This window comes from Euwallacea fornicatus, chromosome 23 (genome assembly GCF_040115645.1).
Source record: "Euwallacea fornicatus isolate EFF26 chromosome 23, ASM4011564v1, whole genome shotgun sequence".
Lineage (NCBI taxonomy): Eukaryota > Metazoa > Arthropoda > Insecta > Coleoptera > Curculionidae > Euwallacea > Euwallacea fornicatus.
Window position 1 is genome coordinate 406,467 of NC_089563.1, and position 18,452 is coordinate 424,918.

The following is an 18,452-nucleotide window of genomic DNA, read 5'->3' on the forward strand; positions in this document are numbered from 1 at the left end:
CCGATTAAGCTCTTGTATGAAATTCGAGTCAAATTTTAAACAACTATCTACCTATAGGCCAACTTATTGCACTGAACAGTGTTTTACAACTTCCAGAGGTTAATTCTATTTTATTTCATGATTTGACTGCAATTTCGTATGTAGTCGGACAAGGAAACACCATGTTTTTCCGGAACATTGGTAGTACATTAATGAGAGTCAATAACCACTACCATCGTAAAAGACTTAAAATACTCGGTAGTAGCACTACGGATACGCATGCTTATAATTACATATGCACATTTTTGAGAATAAAAATCATTTATATGTAAATTATACAACTGCTACCGGCTCTGCAAATGTAAATATAATTGCAGTATTGATAACAAAATCTATATTTCTTCAATTACACAGTAAGAAGACTAATTGAAAATGTAGATACATACCGGTATTCGCCAAGGATTGAGGATGTACCATTCATGATCAACCAGGACTTGAATGTTTAAAGTGATATTATTTATATAAGTTGGTTTAAGCTGGTACTAACCTTGGTTCAATTGGGTTAGTCTTATCGAGTATACTTCGATAGTTAATATTAACAAAAGGCAGCATCGGAGCTATTTTTTAAGGCAATTGCTTTACGCGTTTCCGAGATGTCGCTGTTCGAAATTTGAAAAGTAACAAAAAGTTAGTAGGTGCTGTTTTTCGATTTAATGGAGCGATACGGATTCTGTACTGATTTTGGATACTTCAAGTGAAATTCTAGAGTAAAAAGTAAAGAGAGTGTAAAACTCGAGGTACTATATTCAATGAGAGACTTACAAACTAGATTTTGACAAAAAGCAGTACCTGAACTAATGTATCTATGTACCTTTTTGCTAACATCTTAGAACTTGTACATATCACTGAAATAATGAAAACCCAATACGCTCTCCAAAACCACAGAGGATCCAAAAGAAATATCCTTAAGATTTTCAACTCTAAGTACTTTGAATTTTTGTACTTTAAATTCCAAACAGCAATGATTAATTATTCTTCATATTTTCAGTTTTGTGTAGTACAAAAACTATGAATATATGAGTTTATTTCTTCTTCCTAACCTAGTTCTACACTTTGGAAACTAGCGCATTTTCGCAATCTGTACGAGGACTACATTTTTGAAACGTTTTAGGAATGCTAACCTGATTTTCACCCATTCAGTGCTGCTGAAAAATTAAAATAGGAAAATTTCAAACTTCCATAACAGACCATGCAATTCCGACACCAGCCGGTTCATTTAATTCAATACATCGATAGGTATTTCGTCGTTACTATTAATAGAGTGTATTGTGGGAAACAAATGCTATCGAGCGTGAATAATAAACTCGTCATTCATATTTGATAGCGCTTCTTGCTCTGGAGATATTAATAGACCTTATAATGAATAAAGTAGAACATTAATACACGTAAAATAACGAACACGTATAATCACTATAATACATTGTGATATGATCATTTCCGTGTCTGTTTCTATAGAAACCATTGAACTTGTGATATTAATAATGAAATAGTAATACAATTTTTATGGAAACCTAAAATACACATACTTTCTCAACGGACATGTTAGAACTTAAATGCTTTAAGTATATAAACAAAAAATATATATTAAAAGTGTCTCTTGCAAGTATCTATCGTTCCAATGGTAATCTTTTTACCATAATTTTTTCAAATTTTGACCTAGTTTTACGTCGAAATGGAAGACATTACTGTTGTTACGGAGTGTCACCAGGTGTCCAATAACTGTTAACTTGTGCGTATCGTGCATGTGAAATAATTGCCGAAAACTGATAACGCATTATAACGCCCACGCGTGTTATGACTCTGGTTTGTAAAAAAGCTAAAAAGAGAAAGCAGATATTTTTTATTTTAGTATTTTTCCATTGCACAAAATGTGCCTCGCAGCATATTCAGCATTATTATAAACTCACGTATTTGTGAGGAATAACAGCTAATAATATCATTGCCGTGTCGTCGTTACAATGTCATTATTCTAAAAAGTGAGATAATACCTACTCCAACAATTCTTTGACGTTACTATTTTGAGGTAGAATTGGTAACGCTGTCCACGTTTTTGGACCTTTATGATATTATGGAAATTCTTATTTGACATATGGTCCTTTGGGCCAGAAGAAACAGAATTTTTCTAAACTTTTGCAGTGTTCTTTAACATTTTGCCGCTGATTAGTGTCTTCATCAGTATATACAAAATACTTCTGTGATGTTAGTGCAGAAAGAAAAATATTCTTTTTTGTTAACTTTTTTTCTTTTTTTTTGAACAAGTCGTTACCTGTTTCCTTGTTTTCTTGGAAGGCGATTGACCTAATGAAAGCTACAAGACCATTGTCTGTAGCCTCATGGTTTTCTCGGAGTTTCCGTAGATTTTTCTGGTGACAGGGAAGCAAGTTTCATATCAAGTCTAGACTAGTTTTAATTAAAACCATCTCCCCAACAATTACATATAGTTGGTCGGCATACGGTTATGTGACTTCGATTAGACCAAATACTTGCGAAAAAACAATACAACAAATAGGATCTTATTATAAAAAAAGAACAAAAAAGTTTTTCTGCATAAACGAACTTCGACAGAAACGTATAAAATGATTTTGTCGAAACGCTTAAATACATCACACTTTGTCAAATAATATATAAAAAATCAATCAAAATTTTCAGATTTTTACAGGTCATCACAGGTTAGTTTTTGTCAGCAAATTTATCGTTATTAAATTTCGGTTAATATCTACGAATCAAAAATTATACAGGATGTTCCTTAATATCGTACTAATACATGTTTGAGGGTGTGATTTTGGAGAATGGTTTTATGATAATGTCTGCAGCGGCCCAAATTTTTAGCTAAAAGATGTTGAAATTTTTCTGTTCAAATCCTTATTTTCAAAGTTCTCAGAAAATGCTTTAGATGTTGCTTTTAATTTTGGTACATGTGAATAATACACAAAATCCTGTATTTGCATTTAAAAAAATAATTCTATTCCTCAACCAATCGTGTTCCTATATACAATGAAAATGTCTTCCGATATTATTTACGAAAACGGTGGTGCGCCACTGACTTTCATCGTGGGAAAATTATTTTTAGCGAGGCTAATCAATTCTACATGAAAAAGGCGTCTTATAATAAACTGCAATATCTCTAATATTTAATATAAAATTAACACTTATAACAAACTCAGAAAATAAATTAATTAAGACGATTTTTATTGTTTTAATCGAGAACAGCTCGTTTAACGAAAAAGACTTAAAATAATTTTTTCATGTAGAATTGACCATCTTAAACAGAAAACATATTCCTGCTAAAAAGTATCAGTGGCGTACCACATTTTTCGTAAATAATTTCGGTGTAAGTATTCTTAAAAGGCGTAAGTCTGTTTAGGCCGAGGGGATGAGGTCTTTCCGGCATTTGCGCAGCTAAATATAACTTTATCTAAGTATCATCTGATAAATTTCGTTAGTATGCTAATTTAATCATTGCTTCAGCTTCTCTCCTTGTAATGTTTTCTTTAAGGGGGTATATCTCTGATATGGTCCGCCCTACAACAATTTATCAAGAGTAACTTTTCTATGTAATTTTAAACAAAAAATCATAAGCCGATGTTAAATTGTTAAAAAGTTAAATCATGCAGGAATAGGTTAAGTAAATGTGGCTCCCTCCCTGGTTCGGCATGCCATTCCGCGTTTTTTGAGAGCCACCTTCGAAGAGCCGTAGCTTCCTTATGAGGTTTTTGTGGCTCATATTCATACCGAGTTTTTTTCATATTTTCAAATGTAAAATGAGGTCTAAAAATATGTCCTCTTATTTCATTTACAACCGGTTTTTCATATCTATGTACTTCACTATTACATATTTACATGTATATATACAGACTGCTTCATAAACATACTAACACTCTTTTAGGAGATCTAGAGCTCACCAAAACCAATATTTAGATCGAATAAAGATGGGTCTGAAATTACTTCGTTTCCAAGATACAGAGCGTTCAATTTATTTTCTTTAATTTTTAAATATTTCCAAAAACTATTTGGAGTAAGGACTTGAAATTAGGGATACGCTACAGTGGGGTAAATGTGCATGTTTTGGTACAAGCAGAATATTTCCACCTAAGGAGTGGCGTTCGTGCGGCCATTCAATAGGACGTTTTTGATGAAAAAATGGTGCGCCGCTGACTTTTTAAATACGAATATGTATATGTTTTAATATTCCAACAATTCTTAACAATAAAGGATTTTTACTGTTTTGTTGCTCAAGTAGTCAGTTTCACGATGAAAATAATTCATAATTTGTATGCTTACTAAAAAACCGGTATAGGTTTCCAAAAGTAATTTTTTTTTAGTTCCTTAGGAAGAATGAATTTAATTTTCTTTTAACAAAGATAGAATACGCGAACACAAATATGTATGAAAGATGCCTCATCGCAAAACAATATTCTCCTTTAAAAAGTACGGTTGCGTTACATTCTGAGCCATTTACACATGTAGAAACGTTGGATGGCCGCACAGACGTCACTGGTGTAAGTGGAAATATCCTTCCCGTTCCAGAACATGCACGTTTATTCCTCCACAGTGTCTCCTTAATTTCATCTTATTATTCTAAACCGTTTGTGAAATATAAAAAAAAAAGAAATTAAACACTCTGTATGTTGGAAATGAACCGCTTTCGGACCTAACTTTATGCGATCTAAATATTTATTTTTATGAATGTTTTTTATAGCATTATAACTATACATCTTTGAACGTTTGTCGATATGTTCATGATACATCGCGTATGTTCATTTGAGATTCACTATCCATTGACGCCATTCCCATCAATTTCAAAAACTTCCTCCCTCTCCTCATTTCTTTGGCATTAGATAAACTCTGATGTAAGTGTTATCTTCTTGTAAGATGCGCGTGAATGAATATCTTCCCTGTTCTCGATGTTTTTTACTTTCAGATTCAATAAGCTTCCAAAAAGATCATCTTGCAGTGCACTAAACTTAATCAAACACTTCACTCCTTGCCTTTCTTCTGCATCTCCTAAAGGGCCACTTCTTGGTTTTCTTTGAAAAGCAATCTTCCTTTGTAAGAATTCGCTTGAAGTACTTCACTTAAAACGTTTTACCGAAGCAAATAAATACAATAGCCTTTTCAACCTACTAAATATTTAATTTAACGAAAGTTTCTCTCCTCATTGATATGATTATGTTATGACAAGGTTATTTTCTAAGGAAGAGTTTATTTTAGTAAGTGGACTTGACACCGTTTAAGATCATTTCACTGTAAACCGAACGAGCTCTTTATTAAACTACATGACTGACCTGAATTACTACTGATTAACTTAATTACCTTTTAAGGGAAATGCGCAAAAGGTTTCCATTTTGTTATGATTTGTTGATCGTGGCAGAAAGACTTTCTTTGCTCATCAAAACCATTGTACATATTAGGGCAAAAAACAGACGAGGATTATTGGATATATATTTCCTGAGACACCACTCGGTACAAAGAAATCTATTAAATGACTTTGCTAATCGATGCAAATTAAGCTGATGACCAACCAAATCGCCCATTATTGAATTACAATCCAGCACAACAAACTCTGAAGAATTCTGTAAAATCATTAACCTTTAATTGGGTTGGGTTAATACACCCGATTTTTTTTTGATAAGTCTCGAAAACTTTGAGTCCCGTGAAGTGGTTGTCCTTAGATTTTCATAAAAAATGAGGCAATTCACCTACCGGTAAATGAACTTATACACTATGGTGCAAGGTGTTCTTCACAAGATCATTGGGATTTGCCCCATGGTTGCCACCTCGAACAAGTTTTATATTAGGATTGTTAAAAGAAATGGTGAAGAAGTCGATGAATAATAATTTTTGAAGACGACGTTAGTCTAGGCTATTCTCGATGGAATTGCAGTGACTTGCAGATTTGCCAACGTTAACAGACCATAAAAATTTTCAATTTCAAGGCAAGTACTTATGGTAATTTTAATTCTAATATCTGATTGTTTTTGGTAGAGCGAGCTCTATATAAAGTTATGTATAAACTGTGTTGGCCTCTAGTTTACTCAGATTTGCAACGATCAAATAACTTTCCAATGCTCTTATGGAAGAATGAATCAGATGCTATGTAGCATGTAATTAAGAAGTCTGTACAAAATTTTGCCACAGAAATTTCTGAGGCGAAAACACGATGCTTTAACTCAATTTATCTTAGTCCAACAGTGGACGGTTTTCGAAATGCAGGATGTTAAAGTGAAGATTAAAAACCGGAAAGTAATTAATTACCCGGTGAATATTGCTAGTATCCGAACAAAATGTCGGATCGGGAGGTGTTTGGTGGTGAGAAGCAAGAATCCGTTTAAATGTTCAATGCACATTGTGGAGGTTAGCTCTAAGACATAACTCTTTTATCATCCGGTATAAAATTTATTTATGGCTAAATTTGTGTTTTCCTCCATGTATGTTTTGTAAAAAATGATATCTTAGTGCAAGTCCCTACGGGCATCTTTCTTGCGATATACGAAGCTTAAGGTTCGCTGCATGTCTTGAAAAATAACTTTAAAGTACATATTTGTTTGTACAATGCGGCAAAATAAATTTTAACAATTTTTAATGATCAAATAGACATATGAGTATTTTAACAAAAATGATAAGAATTGAAAATTTATTTCCCGATTATACCTGAACTAACCTGAACTAACCTGACCGTTTTGATGTTTTTCCGTTTTAAGAGTATGAATAAATACGTGAGATGTGATCAACTTATCGTGTTAACATTTTATTTTACAATAATTTTTTTTGTATATATATATATATATATATATATATATCGATAGGTGATAAATGCTATTCTCTAGGACATCTTCACAGGCATTTTGTAAATTTAAAATGAATTGCCATAACTATTGAATTTTGACATTTTTTGACGTAACTTGCAATTTTTTAATTGAATGTCCTATATATGTTCCCATTTTCGTATTTTAGTTGAAAATTTTAACATACTTTATGTAACACTGAGTAGGTATATCTCTTGGCATTACCTTAGTATACCAATTTAAAAACTGAAAATAGTTTCCGTATAATGCAGGTAATGTTTAACTTAAATGGTTTTTAATTAAAATTAAAATTAAATTTTAATTTAACGATGTTGGATTTTTCTTTTGGTTATATGTGAAAAATAAAGTTTGTAAAATTTTGCGCGATGACATTCAAGAATTAAATATAAGAAAAACAAACGTTGTACAATAAATAAGACAGAATCAGTAATACTCATTAATTGCTTGAGACATACTATCAAAAATTAATCAAAAATGCGATGAGCAACAGGGTGGTCACGTTAAGCAATTCTTCTAACAAATGGTAGCAGATAATTTATTGTTATTTGTTTTTCATTTTTAATAATTGTTTTTATTAGCTACCTAATAGGTTTGTTATAAAAAAATAAGTTTATGACATTATAAAGGAAAATTATTTCACTACGGTGTTCTAATATTATTGCTATTATTTCCGGAAAACAAATCGCTAACTCTAACACGACCGTTTGATATGATAAATGTTTTCAATTTTTAAATTGACATACTAAACAAATGGTAAATAATAGTCATACTAAATATTATATAAAATACGTTTAGAACTCCCCCTACAATGCGAAAATGAAAAAATATACCGGATGTTACATTTAAAAGAATGCAAGTCATGATAATAAATGTCAAAATTTGACAGTCGTGGTAATCCATTTTAAATTTGCAAAAAGCTTGTGAAGAAATTCTAAAGAAAAACATTTATCGCACACCAATATTTATAAAAACGAAAAAATATTGGGTTGTTTGATAATTAATGTGGTATTTTTTATGTTTTTTCTAAGTGAATATACTTATATTAAAAATAAATATTAATCAATGATATAGTGGCCATCTTGGTGGATGACCTTTTGCCATCTTTCGGCAAGTTGGAAAATTCCGCGTTCGAAAAAGCCTTAATTTTTAGAAGTAAAAAATTGATTTAACTAATTTTTAACGGCTTGATCAGAATCGAAATTTTTACCATTCAAATGATTTTGAAGAGAACGAAACAAATGATAATCTGATAGCGCCAAGTCAGGGTTATATGGTGGATGAGGTATCAGTCCCCAATTTAGTTCCAATTGACGCGTTATTTAAGACGTATGGGGTCTAGCGTTATCATGATGGAACAGGACCCCTTTGCGATTGGCGAGTTCAGGACGTTTTCTTTTGATTTCTTCGTTCAATTTCGATAGCTGACGACAGTAAACATTCGAATCAATAGTTTAGTTTCTGGGAAGCAGTTCAAAATAAAGAATACCCTTGTAGTCCCACCACACAGATAGCAAAATCTTCTTTTGATGAATATTGGCTCTGGACGTCGATTGCGCAGGTTTATCTTGTTTGGTCCATAATCGTTTTCGGACTACGTTGTCGTAGACAATCCATTTTTCATCACCCGTTATGACTCTTTTTAGAAGTGGGTCGTTTTGGTTACGATTGAGCAAAGAATCGCATATGTTAATGCGTTTGGTGAGGTGAATTTCCTTCAATTCGTGAGGAACCCAAACATCCAATTTGCTAACGTACCCAAGTTTTTTTAAATGCAGAGAAACGGTTGAATTCGATATGTTCAACTTTTCTCGAGTTGTCATACGCCGATTAGCTTCGATTAAGGCCTTTATTTTATCGTTATCAATGGTGATTGGGTGTCCAGTGTGTGGGGCATCTTGGACATTAAAATTTCCGGAACGAAAGCGAGAAAACCGACGTTGCCACTGGGGTTCAGTAAGGCAGTTCTCACCATAAACTTCACACAATTTCTTCTGAGCTTGTACCGCATTTTTGCGCTTTCGAAAGTAAAATAATAAAATGTGTCGATAATGCTCACTTTGATTCTCCATCTTCAACTTAAATTTTAAACAACTTTGTGTTTACTAATCGCGTTCAATTTTCGATCGAAAAAAGTCTAAAACATAACCTTTAAAATGGCATATGATAATATAAGCGACGAGATCACTATTACTCGATATGTATAAATGAAGCCATTTGTGAGAATAAAACGATATTAATTATCGAACAACCCAATACATTGGAAAAGAAAATGTTATCAAGATAAAATAATTAAAAAATACTTTAAAATTATTTTTCAAGACACGGAGCGAGTTTTAAACTTTAAATATCCTCAAACAGGAATACCCGTAGGGGCTTGTTATCAAAACACTTTTTTTCATAAAACATGTAGGAAAACACAAATTTAGTCACAGATAAATTTTAGGTAACAGTACCGTAAACGGTTTTCGCTTCGATCGTTCTGATTTTTTAACTAACCTGAACTAACCTGAACAACTTTTCTAAAGGGAAAAGGGCGCGCAAATGCCTCTTTCACACTTTTTTTTAGGTTGAACATTTTTCCAAATCCAACTGTCTTACGGGATCGTGGAGCGAATAGGGGTGCTGGGTGGGGTAAACTGCTTCACTATGGGTATGTAATATTTTGTTGTTGCTTTAAAGATCTGAAACGTTGTTGATAATTACCTCACTCAACACTCCAATTCACTCCATGAATCCCGAAAGACACTTCACTTAATCGACTAAAATACTAGCGTGGCCCCTGCGCAAGAAAGATACACAAAAATTTTACAATTTTATTTTAATTGCAATCGCAATTGAAAAAATATATAAATTCTGCTCAAAATAAGTAAATGAAAAACATATTGCTTGATAAGAATTGAAACTAAATGAAATAAACTTCCTTTACTGAGGTGATCCGAACCAACCTGAACTAACTTGAACTAAATGAAATAAATTTCCTTACTGAGGTGGATGTAACTTTGCAATTTCAATGGAGAAATAATGAATGTCGCTTAATAAAGGAAATGACCGTTTAAATAAAAATTCTGCTAGATATCCACCAAAATGGGGCTCTTTTCTTCCATATCTGGGAATTCCACCACGGATATCTCTCCATATACGCTCTACATTCTGAGTGTGAATTTGCGGATCAAACAAATATCGAAACAAAACGTTTTTATGCGAGACGTGAATGCTGGGAGAACCAAGCAATGTTGTCGAATAGATAAATTCAAAAATGATTATTTGGATGAAAAATGGAAATGTGTTACCTTACCTTACCTCACCTTACCTTATCTTACCTTACCTCACCCCACCCAGCACCCCTATTCGCTCCACGATCCCGTAAGGCAGTTGGATTTGGAAAAATGTTCAACCTAAAAAAAAAGTGTGAAAGAGGCATTTGCGCGCCCTTGTCCCTTCAGAAAAGTTGTTCAAAATGACCTTTAGAATAACATATTAAAAAATCAGAAGTATCGGAGCAAAAACCGTTTACGGGATAATTACCAAATTTTACACCGGGCAGTAAAAGAGTATTGCCCCTGTAAAGAGACTTCACCTAGCGTTGCCATTACCCTCTACAATGTGCATCGGGGATATAAACAAATTTGGATTTTTCGCCCCTAGACACCCCCTAGACACGTTTTGTTCAAATAGAAGCATTTCAAACCCAGCGATTAACTTTCCCTTTTTTTAATCTCAACTTCGACGTCTCGTATTTCGTGAATCGTTCACTTTTGGACTGAAGTGAATTAGTTGAACCGTCACGTATTTGCTCTCAAAAATCTGTGTTAGAATTTTGTTCGGATCTTTCACCGGCCCCCTGTAGAACCTGGACCGGGCGACGATTACCACAGCAGAAGACGCACCCTCGTTCTGTTCAAGAAAACGCAATGTCTTCGTAAAGATCAAAATATTGACCCCAGTACGTTCCATATCGCCCCAAGTGGGCTCTTTAAATTAGCAATAATTTCGCTCACAATGGGTCCGTGAGAATTATAAGTCCTTGCCAATATAGAAATTTAATAGAATAGTGCCGAAACCTCATTCCATTCAAAGGTAACGATTATAAACGACAATGTTTCAATTATAAAGTTGCTTCAACTTTAATGTCGTTAATTCTAGGACAAAGAAACGAATGGACATAATGATAGCTTTTAATATCAAAATGGCAATCGACAATAAATAAAATTTTACTATCGCATCCGTGACTATGCTAATGACCACAACAAACATTTCACTGTCAGGGTTCTTTAACACCGCTTATATTTTCACCTAGTGCACTAGATTCGACCCAGAAATATGGGACGGCCATTGGTTTGCCTCCCACACTGTAGAAACGGTCGACAACCTCTCTTTCTTACTTTTACTCGATGGCAATTCTATCATTAAAAGTAGACGATACTAATCGATTTGATTCAAGGAGAATATCTCCTCTCGTGGTCGCTGTTGGGGCTTTATTGACCAGAAATCAATCGAGTCCATGGGAATGGTTGTGTCCATGTAACTGCTAATCCTTCGTCGAAATTGGATTTTACGAAATTAATTTTGCTCTCCGAAAACGTACCAACTTACCTCCTCGAGACACGATCAAAAAATCAAAGTTGTTCATATTGAATTTCCGTTTACGGACCTTATTCCATATTCAGATGCCGTTTCTCATTTTAAGCATGAAATTTTGATAAAATGAAAGTTTTAAGCAAAGAACTCAAATTCCAAATGTCGAAAAGAGATTGTGTAATGCTCTATAGAGAATCTGTTTCTTCTTAACGACTTCTCGGAGAGCTGTTAGGTCCAAGGGGAATTCATTTACTTTTGGGAGAATGCTCAGTTCAAATATGAAAAATTACCTCGAGCCAACAAAGACGAGGAGTTCTCGAAGAAGAAAGAAATCTGTGAATTATGTTTGCAACTATTATTTTCTTTCAAACATTTTCGTGGAAACATCGTGTCCGCCTCTTAAATAAAGAGAATTTTCGACCTGCAACATAACCTTTAGACAATAGAAACGAGTAGTTTTCGAAGACGAAAGTGGACCCCCCCAGCGTTTTCTGTAACGAGTATTTCATGAAATCTTCTAGCGGATATCCCCTCTTTAAGGACCAAACAACTCAGAGTCGCCTGCAGAGTGCCCATTTAACAGCCCCTCGGGCTCCTAAGAGTTTATTCGTGATTTCATAAAAGAATCAATTATAGAAATGTACATGAAGGTGCTGAAGGTAACTTAAAAGTAGCGACAACGCTACAGGGCGTCATAAAGTGTCATTTTTTAAACGGGTTCACCTGCATTTTCTTCACGTGATAACATATTCTCCTGACCCTATGCTAGTTCCTAGATTTCTTTTACCCTGTGACTCGAGGCTGTGATATTTTAAAAGAGATTTTAGACATCAAGGAACCAAGAGAGGATGGCGGAACCAAGAGAGGTGAAAAAAATGCAGGTGGTCCCATTTTGGAAAACGACACTTTATGTCGCCCCATTTTTTTTAATATCCTGTAGGGTTGTCGCAAATTTGAAAATTGACCTTCAGTAGCCTCAAATGCACCCATGTAATTGATTTTTTACGAAATCACGAATAAACTCATAGATGTCCGAGGGGTTGTCGAATGGATATTCTGCAAATGTAGAAGACGTTGAAGAACTTAGAACACTATGAGGGAGATATTTCTTTTTTTCTTTAATTCTGTTGTTAATGCCTCACGCACGCAGATAGGGGTTGTTAGGGGTGGAGGATTACACATTATTCTCAGGTAAACCTAACTGAGAATAATATTTATCTTTCACTAAGGGCTCGGTCAAAAACCCTAGTGAAGCTTTCGATGACAAATTTGTCACCATCTTTAGAATCTAGCATAAACTAGAAATAAAGTTAAGCGAAATGTGTATATCCAAAGATTATATACATGTTTGAATAAAGATAAAAAGTAGAAAATATTGTCCACTTGTGAGATAAAGTCGTGTTTCAACATGAAGGATAATCTTTAGGCAACAAAGGCGGGGAATCTTTGAAGACAAAAGTGACCCATGCAGTTCTTTCTATAACGATTCTCGACAAATTATTACAGAAATTTCACTGTTAATGATATTACGAATAATTCTCATACCTCTGGAGAAAAACTTTTCTCTTTCCAAAATAAGGCCGGATTTCAGCACGAAAAACAACTGTCAGACAACAGAAACGCGGAGTTATCAGGGAAGAAAGTGGTTTATGAAGTGTATGTATGAAAGTGATGTATAAGAATCTGTTTATAAGAACAAGTACTATTAAAAAACCTTTTTTACTTTCGAAATGACATAAGGTAGAGTTTATACATGAAGGAAAACCTGTTAATAACAAAAATAAGAAGTATTCGAGGAAAAAAAATGATGTATGAATGTGTTTTTTATAATGTTTATTTCCTATTAATTATTATAAAGGAGGAGTTTTCGAAGTCCAAACTGGTGTATACTAAAATGTTTTTACAACGAATACTCCTTTAAATATTTTTCCAAAAATCTCTTCTTTGTAGAGAGAGTGGTATTTATACATAGAGGACTAAAAATCCCGTATGAATTTGTTAAAAATTGCAGGCAATATTTTTCATGAAAATACCAGAACACAGTAAATATTCTTTTTAATTTGCATTTTTGACTTAACATACATGTATATTGGAGAACCCATGTAGTAGATAAACATACTTTTCAATTTTTTTTTTGGAGCTCCATGTATATAATGACGTTTATCGGTCTTTGAGAAATTATGAAAATATTTCATGTAACATAAATATGTATAACTTCAACCGGTTTTGAAAAAAATATGTAAAAAATAAGAATAATGATGGAATGATTAATATTTAAAAAATAACAATATAAACTACTATAATATAATATATTGAATGTTCGAACTGCGCCGCGTTAACTTACCGACAATGGACTAGCCGCAATTCAAATTCCTCAAGAACTTTTTTTTTTTTTGAGGAAGTATTTGTTGAACTTTTTAAGTAATTTTATTTTTTAACTCTTCTAGATTGGTGGGCTTATTTAAATACACCCTATGTTTCAGATAGCCCAAAAAAAGTCTATAGGAATGAGGTCAGGCGATTTTGCAGGCCACTCTAATTGGCATATTGCGCAAATATTTCAGGAACTGCTGAATTTAGAGAGGTGTGTTACATAAAATGTGTTCAGAATTTCTCAAATAATAAAAACGTTATAATATGCATGAGATTCCGTAAGAGAAAAAAATACATTGATCTATTACATACATGGGTAACCCTGTATAAATGTCAGTTACGTCAAAACATGTACAACTTAAAACTATATTTGACGTATTCCAGCATTTTAATGAAAAATATTTCCTTCAATTTTTAAGGCGTTAATGCGAGACTTTTGGTCCTCCATGTATACAGTGGATCAGAAAAATATTCGGACACTTATAAGCGTAGTGTATACATGTCTATACTGTGTTAAGAGACAATAGATAATGAATTTTTATAGTAGTCTTTGTAATTAAATATTATTAACAATAACGTAAAAATATTAACAAATTTTTCCAACAGTTCAAAATATTTTACAAGAATACAACAAACTACATATTTTTGGGATTACAAAAATATTCTGACATTCAATATTTTAAAGCTATTTATCACATCAAAACTAACCGGAACTAATACTTAGTATGACATTCTTTCTGATCTATCATACACTGCAAAGGGCTACAAATGGATGATATGAGTTTTTTTATAAAATTTATATCCATTTTTTCTACTCTTCAAGTAAAGTTCGCTTTAATTCATTTTTGCTTAAAATGTCATATTGTCTTACTTTTGTATCTAAATAATGCCACACGTTTTCAATGAGATTGAGATCTGGGGATTGGGCAGCAGTTTTAATGACTTTTGGACAACTGTACAGCATCCATTCTTGAACAATTTTAGCAGTGTGTTTTGGGTCATTGTCCTGATAAAACTTAAAAGTCCTCCTTACGCCTATGTCACTTGCACTTTTTAACAAGTTAGTTTTTAAAATCTTCAAGTACATTTTTTTTACCTATGATATCTTCAATGAAACTCAATTCACCAACTCCCTGAGATGAAATATGGCTCCATACCATCACTAACCCGCCGCAGCATTTTACAGTGACGCTTAAGTTTTCTGACTTTAGCTCTTTGTTTGACTTTCGTCACACCATTTATCGTCCATTTGAATCGAAAATGTTGAATTTTGATTCGTCACAAAAAATTACGTCTTTCCAAAAGCAATTTTCCTTTAAAATAAATTTAGAAGCAAACGTGACTCTAAAGTTCTAAATTTTGTTGTTAAGCCAGAGCTTTTTTTTAGTTACCCTCCCATTTTACCCTTTTCTACGTATGCAGCATCGAATAGTTTTCAGCATTTACTCTTTTAACCGTTTGTTGTTCTAGGTTTACTTACAGTTTAGGAACGCTAATTTTGGGATTTTTCTTCACTTGGTTGATAATAAATCTTTCTTCTCGTTCGTTTACGGCACGTGGATGTTCGGTTTGTTTTAGGGAAAAAATGCGATCTTCGCTTTTATAATGTCGGATAATGTCACTAACTGTATTGTTCGCTAAATTTAGTTTTTCTACAATAGGAAAGCTTCTTTTCATAGTTGAACATCACTAATATTGCTTTTATTTTTAATTCGACCCATTTTCTTCGGCACTGACTTTAAGTTCACGGATAACACTGATCTCAAATTGTTAAATTGAGTTATTTGTTGCAATAAACATTAGAATATTGAATAATCAACGTGTGGCCGAATAATTTTTTGATACGTAAAATCGATACGAGATTAAAGTTTTATCCATTTTTTTGGATCGAGAAGGAAATTTTTACATATTTTTGTATTTTTGTTGGTAATAAACGACTACAAGGATCATATTAAAAAGAAAAATTGACACTCTTTAAGTTTTCGTTAGTAATAAACAAATATTGCTCAAACGCATAGGTGTCCGAATATTGTTTTGATCCTCTGTACGTAGTCGTAGCTGAACTTGTCCCCTTCTAAGATAAAGTTGAATGTTAACCAGAAATGTAACCCTTAGACAACAAAAACGAGAAGTTTTCGAAGAATAAAGTGGTTTGTGAAGGATTGTTTTCAACGACAATTTATGGAAACACTCATTTAAATCTGTTTCTCAGGACGAGACAAGCTAACAGACATAGAGATGTCAAAAAGCTCGTCTGACTTCAAATAAGGTCGGATTTCAACTTGAAAAATAACCTTTAGACAACAAAAACAAGGACTTTTCGCACGAAAAAGTGTTTTTATAACGATCATTTGTTGAAACATTCTTTGGGAAATATCACCCTTAAAGACACAGCGATGCTCATATAGATGTAGGACAATTGAGCTCGTTTAATAAGCATTATTGCATTGTCAACATTGCTTTACTCCACGATTCTTTTTATTATCATCATGTAACATCTTTTTATGATTAGGGCAGATCCTTAGAATTAGGATTAATCCTTTCATCAGCCTCCCACAACGGAATATTATTCGAAATAATGCCGGTCATGCATCGTTTTGATGAACGCTTTGGCATTCACATTCCACATCCAAGAATTAATAATTTAGTGATATGTCGGGATGGATGACCTAAGGCCAATGATTCCATGCTTTTTTCGATATTTTTTGTACTCGGTGCAAACAAATACATTAATGTGTTTTTCTAAGACTGGCACCTTCAGATTGCGGGGTAAATAACTCGTTATCACCAAGGCAAATCCCAATTAGTGAGTAATCATCTCTTGTATATCTGTTGGACAGTCCGTAGTCCATGACGATGTTGGGCACAAACATATTACTCTGTAACGATCTAACGATCTAACGATTTGATTATCGTCCGGATTTCATATTTAAGAAAAATGGCGATGGAAATATACTGGAATAATTCCGAAGCCACTGACATGGGGGTGCATTGATCTCGCTCAAGAAAGAGACAGCTTACCTGCCTGATTACAGGTAGTACTGCTTTGCAGGTCGTCTGCACTGCCGTCGTCCAGTGATTATATGTCAGGACTATTTTCATGATGAAAGTCAAAAAGAATTGCGATGTTGTATTTGTGAACTCTTAATCGAAATTAGCCCATTAAATGGTAAGTATATGATACTGCTTAATTCAATTTTGGCCAACGAGTGGGAAAACTCGCAGGAAAAATGTTTCTTGTGAGTACTTTCGATTAAGGGCCAAATTATCGACGTTCTGATAATGGATCTGAAACGGAGGTTCCATCTCAATAATTTGGTCATAAAGTTATATCAAGATTTGGCAACTCTGCAGATGGGTTTATATAGGATATATATTGCACCCAACGATCTAAAAATAGAGAACGTACAAAAGGGTCTTGAACTTTTTACGCCATCTCCCAGTATGGGACATATCATTGAATCTCTAACGGTCGAAGAACCTTGCGAGGGTTCAATACCATAGGAATGCCCGGTGTCGTTGTTCTTCAGACAAAGTACCCTTCATTCTTTCGCTTATAGGAAGGAAGTTAATATATGAATTACTTTTATGCGTTGTGCTATCGCCAACATGAGGAACATTCCTAGATTGTGATTTATCATTGATGAATCGAAAGTGAACTCTTACAAAATGCTTTAGTAGCAAATCTATAAAGTGAAACTGAGGACATTTTATGGGTACCTACATAAATAAAAGGACAGACGGGATTTATTTAATTAAGGTGAAACACTACTGGTGAATAATTAAAAAGAATATGGCATTGATGTTGAGGAACAACCAATTCAAGTTGAAAATGGCATCGTAGATACTTCTTATCAAAATATCCAATTTAAGATTAACTTCCCTACAAAAGCATTAATGGAGCTTTTGAGGAAGTGTTGAGAAGAATATGTGTCATTATTAGGGATATCGGATACATCACAAAGAATTATTAATCTTAAAGTGAGGTGGATCTAATTATGTTTGCTGCTCTGTTCATTAATTACTTTCTCACAATTCACGTATTAGTCATTAATTAATTTCCTGATGTTTATAGTATACGATGAGTTTAAACTGGGTTACGTCACACCTTGAAGATAGATTAATAGCTTAATAGAGGTTATAGAATTAAAAAAATTTTAAGTCTTTGGGAGGACTTGCAAAAGTAAACCAGAAATGATTTGAATTTGTGGCATTTGGGAAGAAAGTTGAAGAATTTATTATGATCAGTCCTAATTCCCATACGTATTATAAAGGTTATCGGATTTTTTAAAAAAGATACTGGTTTAAATGAAGAGCATCTGAAAAAGCATTAAATGTTAGGAATTTCGGAATTCATTTGATTGTTCCTTTATTAAATCGAATATCAAAATTTTTCAAAGATTTTAGCTCCTTAAAAACCTCGTTTCTGCTTAAACAGGATTTTCATTAGTGGAATGTTTAAAAAAAGATTCTCGAAATTGATGAGAACTTTCAACTTTTAAATAATTTGCCTTTAGAATATTTATGGTGAATTTTTACAGAATTTTGGTGATTTCACAGTTGAAATAGCCTAAGGTAGGCTAGAAAACCGCTAACAAAAAAAAATTAAGAGTAAACCTTATTGACGACAGCAATTTGTGCAACTTAATTTTCTGT

At 33.4% G+C, this 18,452-nt stretch overlaps 2 protein-coding genes across 3 annotated transcripts in view; one reads left to right on the forward strand and one right to left on the reverse strand.

Annotated features, from left to right (window-relative positions):
- The window catches only part of phtm (phantom), a 70,679-nt gene that overhangs the window by 26,558 nt on the left and 25,669 nt on the right, over window positions 1–18,452 (forward strand). Inside the window, exon 1 of one of the 2 annotated variants that reach the window (XM_066295776.1) lies at window positions 16,846–16,965. The exons of the other annotated variant lie outside the window; for it this stretch is intronic. Within the exon in view, the coding sequence (XP_066151873.1) occupies window positions 16,963–16,965 (3 nt within the window). The 5' untranslated portion in view covers window positions 16,846–16,962. Of the gene's footprint in view, window positions 1–16,845; window positions 16,966–18,452 lie in introns of those variants that run through there. 2 annotated transcript variants of the gene reach the window in all.
- Window positions 14,517–15,473, reverse strand: LOC136346620 (uncharacterized). Its single transcript, XM_066295933.1, has 6 exons — window positions 15,277–15,473; window positions 15,201–15,206; window positions 15,089–15,140; window positions 14,893–15,019; window positions 14,668–14,831; window positions 14,517–14,558 (listed from the first exon to the last, which is right to left on the reverse strand). Exons 1-6 carry the CDS (start codon window positions 15,471–15,473, stop codon window positions 14,517–14,519), a joined length of 588 nt encoding a protein of 195 aa, XP_066152030.1.

Excerpts from the sequence above, each read along its gene's own strand:
- LOC136346620 (XM_066295933.1), bottom strand. The coding sequence starts at position 15,473 with ATGAAAAGAAGCTTTCCTATTGTAGAAAAACTAAATTTAGCGAACAAT. Across the intron at positions 15,020-15,088 it reads AAAATTGCTTTTGGAAAGAC|TCAAACAAAGAGCTAAAGTC; the intron begins GTAATTTTTTGT and ends GTGTGACGAAAG. Across the intron at positions 14,832-14,892 it reads TTTCATTGAAGATATCATAG|GCGTAAGGAGGACTTTTAAG; the intron begins GTAAAAAAAATG and ends CAAGTGACATAG.